At 32.3% G+C, this 19,256-nt stretch overlaps 1 protein-coding gene across 2 annotated transcripts in view; it reads right to left on the reverse strand.

Moving 5' to 3' along the window:
• The window catches only part of LOC113397713 (facilitated trehalose transporter Tret1-like), an 89,264-nt gene that overhangs the window by 23,137 nt on the left and 46,871 nt on the right, over positions 1 to 19,256 (reverse strand). The window contains exons 1-3 of one of the 2 annotated variants that reach the window (XM_026636165.2): positions 9,184 to 9,354; positions 8,160 to 8,350; positions 2,638 to 2,800 (exon numbers count right to left, since the gene is read on the reverse strand). In XM_026636165.2, the coding sequence (XP_026491950.1) occupies positions 2,638 to 2,800; positions 8,160 to 8,261 (265 nt within the window). In that variant the 5' untranslated portion in view covers positions 8,262 to 8,350; positions 9,184 to 9,354. Of the gene's footprint in view, positions 1 to 2,637; positions 2,801 to 8,159; positions 8,351 to 9,183; positions 9,355 to 19,256 lie in introns of those variants that run through there. The other variant, XM_026636164.2, reaches the window with a different exon arrangement.

Genomic DNA, 19,256 nt, shown 5'->3' on the forward strand with positions numbered 1-19,256 from the left:
AACTTAATATCTTATTTAATGGTTTCACAAATTGCTTCAATTAATACACGGAATGCTACCACCAAGTTACAGGTCTTAAACAATCAATATCTTGCCGCAATAATAATGGCTGCCTCTGTTAATACGGTTATCTATGTGTATGATAAAGTGGTAATTATTCCGCGTATCGAGGAACAAGTTCGATTCCCGCTCCGAGTAATATCGAAGGCGTATAACAAGATAATGATTAAGCGCGTCAACAGTTCACAAACGAAATACGATATTATTTATCAAATCTTAAATCGATACGGTTTTTTTTAAGAAAGTCGTATTAAATTAAAAATACAGTTTGATTAAATAATTATAATAGAAATTATTTTTGTGATATTCCACACTTCTCGATAATTGAGCTTTGGGCAGGTCCGTTTGGATCGTCACGGTAGCATGCGAAAGAGATCCTCTGACGCCCGCCGAAGAGACGGTAAGGAAACCACTGGTTTTTAGTGGGTATTCCGGTGTACTAGGGCACGCTAGGCGATCTGAGCACCGGTGAGTCCGACTTCATATGGGGAAACTTAAGCTATTCCTCAGCGAAAAAAAATCTCGTTTAGATAAGTAGCGACCACAAATCTGTATTTTTTATTTGCTTTCCGGTTTGGGAGTAATACCCCAACGGGGTTTGAACCCAATACCTCTGGATCTGTATGTTACTATGTAGTCACTACACAGGGCAGTATTTAAGGGTGAGTGAGGTAGAGGTGGTCTATAGTAGATGAATTAGCAGAGTAAAGTAACCTTACCGTAAATGATGTAGCATCCTTAACAAAAAAAAACGTAATATATATATTATATACATATATCATACCAAGGGACAATAGTAGGGGTGAAAGTGATAATGGTAGTGGTGACCACTGTTTACGCAGCGAACGTACGAGAAAGGAGGTAGTCCGATATGGACACTTCTAATGCCGTCAACATCTACCCGCAAACGTCAGTCTCGTGAACAAGACATTCGTAGATAATGTCGAAATATCGAGCTCCACCAGATAAAAATAAAAAACGTGGTAAATATCCCGTTTTAAATACTTGTACTAATAACATAGCATCATAAATCATATCAATAATACATGCATAGGCTTATTTCTAAATTACCATATAATTAATATTTAAATGACACAGTAAATTCGTCAAATTATTATACGAAAGTTAAAGTAATCAATACCCTACACCGACCGCTTTCTCTTTCAAAAACTTTCTTTTAACTATGATTAACTAACTGTTAGTTATTTGACCTATAATCTTCTATCGTTTGATATCTTAACCAATATATGTACGTATCTCACTTGCCCCTAAGTTTATTCTCAAGTTCTCACAAAAATATAAAAATTGTAGAAAATCTTCTATTAATTTATGTTAAATATTAGTAAAATTACTTTTATTACAACTCTTTTTTACAAGAACTTTATCACTAGAAACAATTTAAAAACATATTATTCTGAGCAATGTAGCACATTTCATAAGAATGACGTCAGTAAAATCAAACATGGCGTCCACATACAATTTAGTATAAAAGTAGCATCTTGCCGAGGAGGTGGAGCTTATTCAACCACACTTTAAAAATGATTAATAGTAATTCATGCTAATGATAAATAATAAACAAATGTAACAGAACTACATCTGAAAATCTTTTTTTCATCACTTAGCACAAAACAAATAAGAATTACAGATAATATTTATTAAGAACGACTGCCTCGTTAGTTCAATGGTTAGGTCAGATGGCTGCCAGACCTTTGGCCTTATGGGGTTATTCTCTGAAGAAATTTGCAATTAACAATCCCGTACCTCTGAAGGCCATGGATTCTACGCTTGGGCTCTCTCCTTGTCGGAATGCCATGACGGATAATGAAAGTATGGGAATAGAGAGAGCACCAGAGTTCCGTTAAGGGCAGCCTTCGTTAAGAATGGCCGAAATCGTTTATAAATGCATATTTCATAACATAATAAAAAAAACAGAGTTCAATATAACTGATCCATTCGATGACTATCCGATGAAATATTCGACAAGTGCCAAACCGAATATAACTTGACATTTCTGAAATACTAGCGACGTGTCCCGGCTCGCTCCAGTTTCATTGAGCATCTAAAACTATCTTCTGACGCAACGGTTAATGTGTAAGGAGTTTGGTGGGGTTCCGTGTTTGATATCGCTCGTTAAATATTACGAACATATTTCAGTATATTACATAGCCAAATCTTAAGATTTAACGTTGGACATTGCACGTGATACAGGAAAGGCGTTTAAAACTCGTTTTTTATATATTATAGCACTTCAATAGGGATAGGGTCTTTGCCCTTGTGTGTATAATATTTACTGTCCCTTATTAATATAAAAGAAACAAATAGATACAGTACAGCATAAGTATACCCGGTGTACGGCTTTGAGTAAGCCCGTCTGGATAGGTACCACCCAATCATCAGATATCCAACCACATATTCAACCAACGAAGAAAAACATCATGGCGGTACATTGGCAGACAAATAAATTGTTAATATTTCTTACACAATTTCTATGGGCGTTGGTGATCACTTGGTCAATCCGTCTGAAAATAGTGATACTTGAGCTTTGAAGTTAGAGTTAGATTTAAGTTTATTACTCACCCAGTAAACTTAAACTCGCAATCCAACTCGCCTGTTGATCGCTAACGGTGAACGATCCTTTGTGTAGCCTGTCTTCCTGCATGGACGCGATGGCTGGTGACATGTAGCCTTTGCTGAGCCCTGCGGCGAATGGGCCGAGGGACACTGCCAGAGCTGCTAGGATCTGGGGTAAGAAAAACAATTTTAACAAACTTTTACAAATATTTGTATATATTGCATCTTAATGGTAGGCTATGGAAAATAAAATGTTATTTCATTTGTAGAACAGTGTCTATGCAGCTTATTGATAGAATCTATATTTTAAATCGGGTTATAGTTTTACATTTAATTTAATCCGATAACATGTCAATTCATATATGCATAAAATACCTACTTCTATGGGGAATATTTTTATTTTTTATTTTGGTACACGATAAATTGGCAACATATTTGACAATATACAGACGTCAATGACACACCATCGAGCTAATATATATTGATATATATGATACTATTTGTTTCGTAGTGTTAAGGGGGGTACGGAACATCCCCCATGTTTCAAGTGTTAGGTACGTATTTCCGGAATAAAAAGTAACGTATTAGCTCTTCCAGTATACAATCTATCTCTGTGCTAAAATTCGTTCAGATCCGTTCAGCCGTTCTGTCATGATTGAGTAACAATCATTCATTCATCCAAAACTTTCGCGTTTATAATATAAAATAAATTAAAAAAAAAACGTGCTAAAGGACTTAAGGATGTCTAGAATTTAAAATTGAACGGTATCAATTTTAAAATATCAAAACACTAATTGAAATAAAAAAATGTATTACTAATATATATAATCTATTCTCCCTTCGATTTAAGTGTAGACTTTCTGTTATCAGTACGACAATTATTTTCGCCTTATGAGTCACGATCCGAGATGGCCCAGTGGTTAGAACGCGTGCATCTTAACCGATGATTTCGGGTTCAAACCTAGGCAGGCACCACTGAATTTACATGTGCTTAATTTGTTTATAATTCATCTCGTGCTCGGCGGTGAAGGAAAACATCGTGAGGAAACCTGCATGTGTCTAATTTCAACGAAATTCTGCCACATGTGTATTCCACCAACCCGCATTGGAGCAGCGTGGTGGAATATGCTCCATACCTTCTCCTCAACGGGAGAGGAGGCCTTAGCCCAGCAGTGGGAAATTTACAGGCTGATTATGAGTCACGATCGAACCTGAGACTTTGATATTACTGGTCGGCCCTTATTGGGTAACTCTTTTGTGGGAAAATGTATGCGTTTTTACAACAAGATTCTAGAAACCGTTCAAAGATATTCAATTGTAAAATTTAAAAGAATCGTTAAAGAGCGTTTGTGTGTTAAATTATGTCACAAAACTAATGGCTTTTTAGTTGATTGTATACTTTGGGCATGTAACAATCGCTTCCAGGCTATTTCAGATAACGGAAATATATTTTTTATTGTTGTACGGAAACTATAATTGTAAAATATGCCATTTAAAAAATCCCGCTGAAATACTTTCGCCAGTTGTTCTCAGGTCCGAGGTGTTCATTTCCGAACCGCTGGTAGATTTTTGACAATGAATAAGTAAGTTTAACGCTTATATATTGAATGAAGATTTTCGACTTTTTACTTTGACTGTATAATTTTTCTAATCAAGTTTGTAAGTATACACACTTAAATTTGGAAAAAAAAAAAAACAATTTCATTTAACGGCTGTTTTCGTTAATCTGTATTATCTTTGATTTACAACATTTAGATATTTTTTTCAATTAATTTCTGTCGAAAAATAATTCGAAATAAAATCACTATCAAACATTATAGCGAATCAATCAGCTGTCGGGGTGATGTAACAGGGATGTTATGTTCGCCCTGCATTCGATGTTGGGATCGATCAATGTTTCAAGCGTCATGTAAGTGCGATAATGGATGCTAGGAATGTGACTAATCCTATCCCGTTTAATATCGATAAACAAAGTGAATTTATTTACAAAATATAATATATGCCCAGAATTATATTGATTATTTTAAAATAAAACAGTGATAAAAACCAAATTAAATAATAATTCAACTGTATTTAATCACCTGCGTATATCGGACAAAAGAGCTATTGAGTTTCTGGTCTGTTCTTTTTGGCAGAGCATTCCTAACCGGTGTTAAGTTTAGATAAAGTTAAAGTTATATTAATCTTAAATGATTAAATTTTCATTAGATATCATGACTGTGACTTTATGTTATGTATTGTCTATCAGAGGTTTTTTTTAATCTATATATCTAATTTTATTTTAATGTAATGTAATATAAGGATGAGCTGACGTATATATGAGTATTATTTTGTTTAAAAGAAATAAAATATGTTGTAGTCCTAACTATAATTGATAATTTACTTCGATAAAAATTAATTAAGGCGAAGATGAAAATATAAAAGCAACATTTACATTATTAATTAATGTAATAAACGGTTTTCCATTTAAACTATCATCGCTCAGTTTTATATCTAACATTTTAATTAAACAAAAAATATCCAGAACGGAAGATATTAAAAAGGCATTATGTCGTAAAAGTTTTCTTAAACAAAATCAACTAATCAATAAAACTATCGTAAACTATTTAAAGATATCGATATATATAATATCGGAAACTTTGTCACGTCACTAATCACCAACGGCTAGATGTACATTTGAGGGATCAATGACCGACACACTGCCTCACATTCAATACCAAATATAGTTCTGATGTTATCAAATTAAAATAGATCATAATTTTTGAGGCGTAAGGGCGTAGTAGAACGTAAATTTATTTTGGGATTTAAGATATTTTATCGGTCGTAAAATTTGAACATAAATTTTATTGGAAATTGCATCAACGAAAGACATAATCTATTTCATAATCTGTTCGGAATTTAAAATATGTTCCAACTCAAAATTGAATAAAAATTTATCGTATTATTATGATGTTTATATATGAGGTGACATACTGAAAATATTTGCTACACCAATATATAATAAACTTTTACCTGAAGATCAAGGATATAAGAAAATGCACTTCAAAGTCCCGCTTTAAATTTAGACTTTTGTCGCGTCAAGTGTGGAATTCAAGTCCATGTCGTAAATGAGTACATTCGGTTAGCTATTTGAGTTCTGATTAGGTTCTCAGTAAAATCTACATTCCAAACGAGTAGTAAATTTACGTTTAACTGTAAAATAACAAGTAAAAACTACTAGAGCCAACTTCGATATAGTTCATTTTTATTTCATATGTTGACAGTTGTGTCCTTGTGTACGTTTCAATGATCAATCCCTAGATGTCATAGTAACAACCTGTAAATTTCCCACTGCTGGGCTAAGGCCGCCTCTCCCTTTGGGGAGAAGGTTAGCAGCATATTCCACCACGTTGCTCCAATGCGGGTTGGTGGATTCACATGTGACTGAATTTTGTTGAAATTAAACACATGCAGGTTTCCTTACGCTGTTTTCCTTTCTTTCCTGTTAGCACGAGATGTGGTGCTTGCCTGGGTTTCAACCCGCAATCATCGGTTAAGATGTACGCGTTCTAACCACTGGGCCATCTCGGCATCTAGATGTCATGAACTTATTATAGTGCACTGGTGTGTGCATAAACACAGATGCACTATAATCACTCACTCTCATAATACGACCGGAAAGTGTTTAGACGCAGGTCTAACGGCTTGAGGTGCTATCCGAGATACGGGAAGCACTGCCAATTCCCAGGCTGATACTGAGAATTTGTTACATAAAAACCTGATAACATTTCAATGTTTTCGATTCGGGTCGAAACCGGGAGTTGTATAAACTAGTCACTACCAACAAGACAGTCAACAAAATAACGATATCTAGATTTGATCCAGTCTCATACATACAAAAATTATCTACACTATGTCACTTCCATTGCCCGCTAGTCTATGTCACAGCATAAGCAAAAGAAATAGATGAAGCATTATCTTAATAATGTCATTAAATCAATCTTCGGGATTAATTAATGATGCTCTTAAATCCGCGGCGTCAAATTTAAAGTATTTATGTATGAGATTAAATTAGTTAATTATTATAAATTAGGGTGTATTTATAATGATTTTAATAAATTTTTCATGGTGTTTGAGTTTACAAACTAATAATAGACACAAGAACAACATATCTTCAATTTAAGTAACAACCTTTAATGATCCCACTGCTGGTCCAAGGTCTCCTTTCCTTTTTAAGGAGAAGGTTTAAGCACGTGAAAATTCAGTGGCGTTGACTTAGTTTTGAACCTGAAATCATCGGTTGAGATACAGACGTTCTCTGGGTCATCTCGGCTCTGTCGACACTTTAATAGATAGTATTCTCAATACTTCTGCCATAAATGTTTATGAAACATTTATAACAATGGAACATTAGTTATTTATTTATCGATATTAATTAAAACTGATAATAATTTTAAAAGTAGATATTTATTAATGATTTATTTACCATTTGATAAATTATTAAGCAATAGGTTACTATAAATATCCTAAAAAAATATGAATAGAACGAGTTTTACTACAAAATTGTTTTGTGACTACTTGTAAGTCTCCGGTTTCGACTAGTATTACAATCTAGCATGAATTGGCGTCAGGGTTTCATTTCAATTAAGAGAATCCTTGTATTGTTTTATATCTGATGTATTCATTTGTTTTGTTCTAAATTAAATACAATCAGTTATAAAGGTCAGTTCATAGTAATTTAGGCTTATAAGATCTGGACAAAGTTTTGTAACTTTATTTGGAAAAACATAACACATTGTCTTCCTTAAACTAAAATCTTGGATACTAATCATTGTCCGGCTTCGTATGTTTATTTTCTTATTAATACATAATACTTTAAATTTCTTTATCGGATATCTTATACAATATGTGCGTTGATTTATTTTAAACTAATTCATCGCGTTTTAAGGTTCTGATCAGATTTTAGTCATAAAAAGTAGCCTATGTCCTTCCTTGGAGTTCAAGCTTGTTTCATATTACAAGGGGCATAACATCTTAGCCCCTACGATTGGTGGCGTATTGGCATCGTAAGAAATGGTTAATATTTCTTCCAGCTGTAATGTCTATGGGCAGTGGTGACCATTTATAATCAGATGACCCATTTGCCCAAGTGTAATCAAATTCGGTTCAGTGGCTTAACCGTGGAAGAGCAACAGATAGACAGAGTTATATAATATAATTTTGTATAAAACTTATTTCCTCTTATATATATAGATATTTAAAATATTAATAACATATAATTCCGTCTATAATTGGCACAGAAATGCTATCGTCTTAATTTATGTTTACAATTCATATCGTGCGTGGTAAGGGAAAACATCGCGAGGAAGCCGGTAATTGTCGGGTGAATCCCGCCACATATATAAATATATATACTAACCAGCTTTGGTAGATATATGTATATTATGTGCGTAGTATAAGTAGTGTGATAGAAAGAACTCCATACATTCTCCTCAAGACAGAATCTAGTCAAACATAGGGATGTTAAAGGACTGTTAAATATGACTCACCTGTCGTCTGTATCCTTGTCTCCCATCCTCCCCCCTCATCATCATGATCCTCGTCTCCGGCGTAATGTTCGTCATTTTACCCAAACACTCTTTTTCACTCATATACACTGTTTGCTTTACACTTACACTTATTTACACTTCACTGTGAGTTTTTCACTTGAAGTTATCAGCATTTCACTCGTACATTTGAACTGTAACAAGAAATTAATTATGTATTAATAATTTAATTTATTTTTGTTTAGTAATTTACATGCTATCTTTATAATTATATATAATATACTTCATTGATATTTAATGAAAAAGAAATCTTTGAAAATGGAAATTAAAATAATTCATTATTAACACTGCTGGCTAAGCTAAGGCGTTCTCTAGCTTTCAGGTGAAGTTTTGGAGGTAATTCCACCATTCTGCTCCAAAGGGGGTCTGTGAATTCACATGCACATACAATACACATGCGGTAGAATTTCATTGAAATTAGACACAAACAGGATTCCTCCTGATGTTTTTCTTCAGTGCCAAGCACGAATTTAATTATAATCACTAATGAAGCACATGGAAATTCAGAGTAGCTTGCCCGGGTTTGAACCCGACCTCTTAGGTTTAGATGCTACGCGGTCTAACCACTGAACCATATCAGCTCTGTATTTTAAATTAAGTATAATTAATGATTGACATGATTTAAAAAATAAAAATGTACGAGTAAATACCGAAGACCATTCATCCTAATATAATTAATCTAAAAACTAAATTGATTTCATCTACATCACCATTGTGATCAGCCAATAAAAATCCACGGATAAAGATCTCAATCAATAATTTTTATTTATTATAAGATATTATTAAATAAATAAAATTGTATTTATCTTTCTGTCTATATTAATCTAAACAAAAATATGAAACTAATTAAAAATATCAAAATTTACAACAATTATTTTAAGCACGATTCAATTAACACTTCAAGCAAATATATAATATCACTAGTAAATAATTATTGGTAAATATTTATTGAAAAAAAAATACTCACAATTTAAATCTAAAATAAAAAAAATCAATGAGCCATAATATTTAATATTGTATTATTAATAAATACAGTATACGGAAAATATTAGATGACGCCGTTTAATCACTCACACAAACACACAATATATTTGTCACAATATTTTATATTCACTATTCAATGTCCGACTGTCAGTTGTGTCTCCATACAAGTGTGACTTGTAACTGAGATGGTTGGAGATCGCCACAACTATCTGTTAACAATGAAATGATAGACAAAAGCATACGTAAGTGGTTCCGTCATTACCTTGTCAAAATAATGGGTTCGTTTTTGTAAACAACTTATATTATTATTATATACGTATTTTTATATTAAAAATATTTGTTTTTTTATTGCTATTTCCCATAATTTCATTTGTGTTTAATTGACGTTTGGAAAAACATTTAAATCTTTGTACGTTTGCTATTTAATTTATTTAATTACTATATCATCGAATGCACAAAATATATAGTTATACATATATAGTTATAAATACACCACGAGCCACCGACATTCTTTAAAATTAGTTTTGATTTACCTTCGTACATGTTTTGTCAACAAAAAATACCACGAGGCCACTCGCCTTGATTGAAGAAAGTTTAAAAAACGCAACTAGACACAATACTATAGAATAACATTTAAGAATTCATTTTAAATTATCACTTTTTAAAATTCGTATTTGTTGTATGAGATCGTATAGCTTTTATTATTACATCTTTATATAATCTTAGCATAGAAATGGCTATCCAATTGATATGTATACAGAAAAAATCTAATTAAGATTGCTTATTATGACTAGTAAAAAGTCCAAAATTCAATTGTGGTAACGGGACCTTTAGTCCGAAATTCCAACTCCCACATAGTCCTTATCTTCCAAAGTATGGAAAAAAAAAACTAATGTTAATAGTAATCAACTATGACTATATATATTTATTAGTATACGCGTAAATCAGCTGCAAAAAATAATGATATTGATGCTAATTTTGTTTTTTATCATTAGTTAATGATCACTTGTTTTCTAAAACATCGTACGTGATTTATATTTATGTCTTAAATACATACTTGTTTTTGTGATAAAACGAATTAAAAAATATATTGAACTAAATGATTCTACTTTTTGCAATTGCACGTATAAATAAAATAAGTTTTAAAAAAGTTCAAGGTGAAGGTACAGAATTATTCTAAATATTACCAAACAGCCTATATTTGGATCATGACGTACGTATATAAGCATAATATTATACAGATAGTAGAAACTAGAAAGTCAGCGCAGCAGAGGAACAGCCGTTGGCTATTTACCTTGACGTAAAATTATTAGCATTGTAAAAACCCTATTTCATATTGAGAATGAGCTTATATCTGCAATGTGTCTCATTACGTAAGTAATTTTAATTATTTTGGCTCACTTACTAATACAAAATTGTTGTAAAACGTAAGACTAACTATTAAAAATCTCTTCATTCAAAATAGCTCGCTCTTCCACGTTAAATTTTATCGGCGTTTTAATAAAATAAAATTAAAAAATATAATCTAATTAGTATTTTATTTTTACTCTTAGTGAATAGTTCTTACTTTATGGAACTTGCATGCCCCATGATGTAGTTTTTCTGGCTCACTCTTAATAAAATTACTAACCATACTAATTAGGTAATAAAAGTACACGTCGCCATAAATAAAACTTACCCCCCCTTAAAATTACCTATTAGCTACGTACGGTGTAATGTAATCATAATACATAAAAAACGTACCATGTTTATATGTCGTAATTTAACGAGGAAAGTGTAATATTACAAGTAATTAATTAGCTAAAACATAAAACAATCGGTAATTAAAGTGTTACCGGTCTTTTTTGCATCGAAATATAAATTTGTTGTATAATTTTTGCACTAGTTCGCAATCGCGGCTTCCGTAAACATATAGCCACAGTGAAATGAGTGACGTTTATGTATATCCTGTAATGTAATAGCCTGCGAATGTCTCACTTCTGGGCTACAGTCTCCACCCCGTTTGGGGAGAAAATTAAGCGATTATTCAACGCCGATAATGCAGATTTGTGGTAGATTTTCATCCGATAATACAGGTTTCAAATTAAGCATATAAAAATCAGTTTGTAAGTGTGGGGGGTTTTATCCGAAACTAATGATCCAGTTCAGGAAAAAAAAATCTCTGATAGAAATCTTTATTATTTCTGATGGTATCAGTTATTGTTATATCGTATCATGTTATTTATTAATAAATTACAATTGGTGCTAGAAATCTCGATATATGAAAATCAAATTATTATATAACTGAGTTAAGAAGAACAAACCATCACAAAGTTTCGCATTTTTAAATTAGTAGGGTTATATTTAAAAGAAATGGTAATTAGCGTACTCTTTTCACTGTAGATAAAAATCAGTCATTAATCACGACGCGACGGTAAAGTTTATTGTTTAAATCGCGATTAGGATGTATTTTTTGTAATTCCTTTTATTTACACTTGGCTAATTCGTGATTGTATTATGTCATAGAAAAGTTTACAAAAGCATTTCGTGAGTATATTTTTAGAATTTGAGTCAAAGACATCGTCATCGACTTAGTATGTACCACCCAGTCATTACAAAATTTACCGCCAAATAAAAATACTTCGGATTGTGTACTGGATTGAAGGGTGTGTGAGCCAGTCTACAGGCTCACAGAAACATCGTAATGCCCAAGGTTGGTGGCGCATTGGCAATATAAGGAATGGATAGTATTTCTAAAAGCACCAGTATCTAAAGGTGACCACTTGATATCCTGGCCTTTTAGAACTTTGTCTCTTAAACATTAGTGAATGTCAGATTTAACTATTTTAACAATTTTGTTTTATACTGAACGCTCAATGTTTGTCCATTACGTGCTCTGGAAGAGACCTACCTTTATCCAGCAGTGGACGAACAGAGGCTGATGATTATGATGATGGTGAAACTCAAAATCAAACATAATCCCAACTAATATCATAAATATGAAAGTGTTTTTTTGTTACATCTTAACGTCTCAACTATACTGAACTAACTGATCATCATAAAATTTTGCAAACGTCAAGGGATACAGTGACATGGGATTTCTAGTAGGGATGTTATGGATATGTAATTTCAGATCATGATATGGATACGGATATATGAATAATGTTAGACCGGATTCAGGTTACGGGTACAAAATTATTTCCGACTAGCCGATTGCTTCGGATAGTTTCGGAATAAATAGTTGTAGAGAACATTACTAGGTGACAATAATTTGACTTTATTTGTAGGTTATTATTTGGTATTAGGTATAATAATAGCAAAAAAAAACAAATAAACTTTAAAACAATTAACTCTTTATATATAATACAATGCAGTATAATAAACTATTTTAATTGAATTTGGTTACGGTTTCGGATATATTTTTAATTCGGATATCCGATGGTTTCGGTTATGGTTACAAAACTCCATAGCCTCACCTGTTTATAGTAACCTTTACACTTGGGCGAATGTGCAGCCGGAAACTGTTGTAGCATAATATTCAAATAAATGACGTCAACATAATAAAATTATTTATGATATAAATAACAATGTTTCTTGTGAAAATAGTAAAATGTTTAGAAGTTACTACGTCAAAGAAAACGGATAGGAAATATCAAACAAACACACAAATGTTAAAAGCTAGGTTTCGTACTTAATTATAAACAACTATTTTCAGCTCATAGACCAGTATTGACGCAGTTTGTAAGGCATGTCGTCCAATGCAATGGAAAGGCGATAAATGGATTGTATAAATTCATACAATCTTCATATTAATTATTTTACTTGTGAACATTTTAATATCATTGTTTAGTATAAATATATTTTCCTTATCTTTTTTTACTATCAATGATAATTTATAATAATTATGTCATTAAAATAAATATATTATCAAAAGGTTGGAAGTATGCTTGGGTTAAAAACAATAACGAATTAATTTATATCAAATCAAATCAAAATATTCTTAATTCAAGTAGGTTCATAAAAGTACTTTTGGATGTCTTGTTAAAGCTTTATATAAGAACAATACGTCGTTTTAATGACGATTCACAGGTTTTATAATCCCAAAAATACAATTCTTACAAAACAATACTTTTGGAATATAAGTCTTGATCAGATTTTTATATTACACGTATGACTTTCCTAGCATAGTATATTACATCTTCTAATGGATAACAATGAAATCGTACAAAGACCTCAAGCATAACCGGGTCAATGGTAAGCGATTATTTTAAATCGTACAACAGCTGGCTACATGAAATTATAAACAAGCAATAATGACCTTTATTAGAACGCAACATGTTATATTAAAGCGTGAATAATTTGAACGTTTGAATTAATTTGGATTTATGTAATTTTCAAGGTATACCGGATGTATGTAATGCACTAAATTTATTTGACATTTAATTTTTGAATGGTATTTAGTGTTTTTTTTTTTATGAAAATAAATATTTTAGACCTAAAGATTGCAGGTTCACACCCCGGTAAGGTAATTTCATATATCTATTTAATATCGTGTTCAGCGGAAAATATAGTGAGACTCCACTGGCCCAACGAAAATCTACCAAGAGTTCCTAGCCTGCATTATTAAAAACAAAAGAGTTCTTTTTTTCAAATATTCTCCTAAAAGAAGAGAAGGCCTATAGACATTGGTACCCAAGACAAAAATATTTATTCGTTACAATGCCATTAAGCCAACAACCTTGGGAACTAAGATGTTATGTCCCTTGTGCCTGTAGTTACACTGGCCACTCACCCATCAAACCGAAGCACATCAGTACTAAATATTGCTGCCACTGACGGGCTTGCATAAAGCCTTACCACCAATCGACATATTATGTAATCACTACTAACAGATACACTAGCGTAAATATTATAAATAGAGTCTACCGTGAGATAGCAATATTAGTTCTTTTCAGGTATAAGGAAACAGTTAACTATTGTTATAACAGGTACAAGGGACAACAACCGTAGTCCTATAGTTTGTAACATATAAGCGCATTTTTATCTCGCTGTAAAACGCGTTACGCGATTCTACCATATGAAGTGGGGGTGTGTGGGACACATCCGTTTCACAGTTAACCGATTATTATTTGGAATTGATGAGATTTAGTGTTACCAGTACAGAAAAAAATAAATAATAGTACAAAAAATATTTGATCATTGAAATTCACACATGTGTTCCTATAATTTATGTTTTATCATCAAATTACGGCTACTGGGTATTATAGATCGGGTATACTTTTATGCGGTAGGTTGTGTCCACAGAAGTTAGCGCCTTAAAAAAATTACCAGTCCTTACATCGCCAATGTGCCACTAACCTTTCGAACTGAGATGATATGTCCCTTGTACATTTAGCTACTGGCTCACTCATCCTTCAAACCGAAACACAACAATACTAAGTCTTACTGCTTGGCGTGGAGCTAATATATGTTGACTTCCAGGCAGGATGTGTTATATACATACATATTATAAGTATAATTGTATTTAACTAAAATTACTTTGTATTTTTAAATGTTGAAAAGGAGTAACTACTGAGTTTCTTCTGTTTTCTGAATGTGAGTGTAAGTTCAATATAACCGATATGTTGTTCTAAACGATGTCGTCATAAACGGTTTTAACTGTATTTTGATTTTGTTTTTGATTTTGATGAGTGCGTGATACCCAGACGAGCTCGCAAGAAGACCTACCACTGCTGTAGTGGTTTTTTTTCGATATAAAATAAAAATAGTGATTCTAAAATCTCAGTTTGAATTATTTCTAAACTTTAAACTTTGATAGTTATCTATTTTAGCTTTCTAAGTCGAACAGTTATCTCGTTTTACGGAAGTTTTCGACAAAAAAAAAAACAATGTAGTTATTTTTATTTCTAAAATGCGTGTCTAAATCCGAAACTTTACGGACGAGGTAATAAGGGCAATTACAGATTGGCATTTTAAAATATCCAGTGTTTAATCGTTTTTATAAATCAGAAGAAAAAAGTCGATTTTAATCGAAACTTTTTTTTAAATAAATTTTTGAAGTTGCAATTTTGACTTATTTTGAAAAAAATCTAAAAAAAGTGATAACTCAAAAATGGTTCACTTTTGCATCATGCTTATGGGGGTTAAAATTATCGCAAATAGTCACCCCTATCACCTCCTAACGGGAATACGTCGAATTAGCAATAACCCTGTATATCATATTAAGAAAGAAGGTAGAAAAAAGTGGTTAATGTGTAACAGGCCTTATTCTCACAGTGAAACAATAAAATTAACGAAAATTCACTTAAACCGTTTGTTCATTTCAATATAACGACTATTCTGGACATATTACAGACGTGACGTAGTCGTTTTGCCATTAACCTTTTGGTAACGCTTAGCAACATTGGATTTTAATAGTTATTTTAAAACATCTACAATTTATTGGTTGGTTTACAAATAGCAAGAATAAAATCGCCCTGTCTCGTCGTTGGGATATTTCTCTTTGAATATCGATGCAACTAAACCGCGAAATTTAAACGATATGTTCAAGAATTTCACGACAGCCTAGTACGTTAAATTATTAAAGTTTTCCTATATGAACTCCTAGAACTTGTTCTGTTATCTTTTGTATCTATAATTCTGACTTAAGATTATCCCCAAGTCAATTAAACTGAATACTTGAGCATTATATCATTACACTTTGTAAAAATTAAGTAACAAAGTTTGTATACCTATTATATAGTGGTAACTTTGTGCAAGCCCAAAGCCAAGGGCAGTGGTGACCATTTGTCATTGGGTGAGTTATTTGCCCGTCCTATGCCATAGAAAAACTCTTTTTATCACTGCCTGTTGTTTTGTGACCTTTCAGAGTAAAAATAAAAATATTCTTTATTCATGCAGGCTCTTACAGGCTATGAATTATCATTTTACAAGATCATTTAAATTTAAAGCTATCACCGTTTCGGAATGAATCACTTAGATTAACCAGCGAGTAAATATATATTAATTATCCTATATTTCTAACAGTATTTATAACGGGATATTTACCATGTTTTTTTATTTTTATTTGATGGAGCTCGAAATTTCAACATTATCTACGAATGTCTTGTTCACGAGTCTCGTGTTATAAATACTGTTAGTAATAAAAATAACCATGTTAATTTAAAATATCCTATATTTGTTTAGTAACTAGAGAAAAGTCCGACTTCGCTCGGATTATTTTTGGGATATATGTCAACTGAAAAATCATTATTTTTTTTAACGATCTACAATTGTGGATAGGTTTCGATCGGTCTATCATAGACCTGCACGAGATTATTAATATAGAAGATATATTTTTCATACGTGCGTCTGTTACTGTATGAAGTTGTAAATACGATTATTTTTATTTAGACAGTATATTCTTGTACGCAAAGGTCTTCGTACTACAATTGGAACATTATTTATACGTAGAGTTACTACGGTCTGTGACGCACCTGCCAAGTGCCAACGCACTGGCTGCCAATGATCTGATTATATTTGATGGTATTTAGGTTCGAATGTAATAACAGTTGAATGCTTAATCTTATATATAAAACGGATGTTGATATGATATTTACGATATAGTTTAGTATGTCAATGCAGGAGAAGAGAAATATTGCCAACACGAGAACGCTGTGAACTCTGAAGTATGTTTTTTTTTATTTTGATGATATAGGCGGACGGCAAATGGCCTGATGGTAAGTGGTCACCACCGCCCATAGACATTAGCGTTGTGAGAAACATTACATAAATCGCCAATGCACCACTAACTTTAGGAGCTTATATGTTATGTCCCTTGTGCCGGTAGTTACACTGGCTCACTCACCCTTCAATATGGAACACAAGTGAACTAATGATTGCTGTTTGGCGTTAGGATATATGATGAGTTGGTGGTGCCTACCCAAGTCATAATAGTTAACAATAGATAAGTACCTAATACGTATTTAATGGATAAGTCACCATCACTATGTTGTATGTTATAATGTTAAAATGTCCGTTAATATATTTCTCCTAGCTCCCAATCAGCTAACACAACGCCTGATGTGCCTCTGTCGAAACACCGTCGAGTAGAATAAAATATGTAATATAAACAGACATCTGTTCTCGCACTAACGTACAATTATTTCATACATCGTAAAGATGTTCAAACGTTATCACTTCAAGCGCTTTTTTATACAAAGCGAAATAAAACATAAAAATAAATAAAACGATTTCAAATAAAGAAATGTGCTATTTTTCTTCAACGTAACTCACAAGTCTTGTTCTGAAAAATATAAGTGTTCTTGATAGACATCACATTTCGATGAAACACTAAAAATAAACATCGTAACCGAACAACGTTTCGTCTTCAATGAGTTTATAATATATTATTCTCTGACCTGGGTTCTTTAAATAGTCATGAATATATTGGTTACAATTCAATTGATGTTTAGGAAACATCAAAAAAATATGCAACGTTATGTCATGTTAAATAAACACTAACCTAGACAGTTTTCTTCACAATAATTTCTCAAATAAATAACTTTTGTCTGATTCCAATAACTATGACTTAATTTATTTGTCTTGTTCGATATATAATCAAAATTAAAGGGGCTCTTAAAGGCTTTACTCAGCTGACTATTAAAGTAGTATATTAAAAAACCTGATAAATATCGATAAAGACTATAATATAGATGATAAAAAATGATGGAGGTTCGATTGGTGGAGTTCGTTGCTGTTTTGTGGTATATATGTGGAATATATGTTGAGTGGGTGGTAGATACTCAGACGCGCTTATACAAAGCTCTATCACCAAGTAAATTTATTCGTATTTAATTATATCTTATATTTTGGTTAACTATTAAATTTCTTTCAAGGTCTTCTAGGTATATTCTTATTAATTGATTTTATCAATTAAAATTTTGAAGAGTAGGGTCTTACTGCACCTAAAGACAATATTCCTCATTTCCACATGGTCATGCTAAGTTTTCCTAGTAGTAGAACTCCTAGAACACGAGGACTGACATCCTTATGCTCCTATCTTGTTTTACCAACAGAATTTGCACGGGCGCAGTTTATTAATAAAGGAAATGTTATGATATAAACGTACAGAAGAATAATAGAGCTTTTTAACAGTGTTCTTTTTTCGAATAGCACAACTATTTGCGGAGATTGCCCCCTACATACAAAAATATTTTTTATGATATTATTGCATTTAAATATTTATTTATGCGGAGGAATGAGCACCATGTTAATCATGGACGTGGATGGATATAAAGATAGGGAACAACCAAAGAAACGATGGATAGATTGTGTGAAAGACCATATGGCTGGATAGAATATTACTTGTGAGATGACGTCACACAGAGAAGTATGGTAGAAGAACACATGCAGCTACGACCCCAAATAAGATTGGGATTAGCGCAGGAGAATGAGGATATATTAAATTTAAATCGACAAAATTATTTCTTAATGAAGTCTATATTATATAGAAAAGCTTTCTACAATTACCAACTCTATTTCTTAAAATCTTAGGCTGTGTTTGTAAAATCAGTAAATTAGAATATTTAATTTTATATAGATAGCAATAGATTGAATAAAACGATTATTAAAGCCGTAAACTAAAGACAGACATAAATTCATCCAAAGTTTCTCATTAAAACTTTTAATAAAAATATTATTCATGCGATCGTCATTAAATCCGTCATACATCTACAGACTGCATTTAAGAAAATAAAAGATATACCGTAAAAGCGACTTTGACGCCTCGGGCGGCCATTACACGTGTGATCCACGAGAAAATTACGATGATATCAACGTGTTACATCTTCATACGGAGGCATTTCATACCGTCAGACATTACAAGTTACTTCGAATTTATAACATATCTGTACCTTCCATACACATACATAGTAGTGTGTACACCGGTTTTCATGGGTACGCCACTCCGAAGTCCCGGGTTCGATTCCCGGCCGAGTCGATGTAAAAAGTTCATTGGTTTTCTATGTTGTCTTGGGTCTGGGTGTTTATGGTACCGTCGTTACTTCTGATTTTCCATAACACAAGTGCTTTAGCTAC

This window comes from Vanessa tameamea, chromosome 23 (genome assembly GCF_037043105.1).
Source record: "Vanessa tameamea isolate UH-Manoa-2023 chromosome 23, ilVanTame1 primary haplotype, whole genome shotgun sequence".
Lineage (NCBI taxonomy): Eukaryota > Metazoa > Arthropoda > Insecta > Lepidoptera > Nymphalidae > Vanessa > Vanessa tameamea.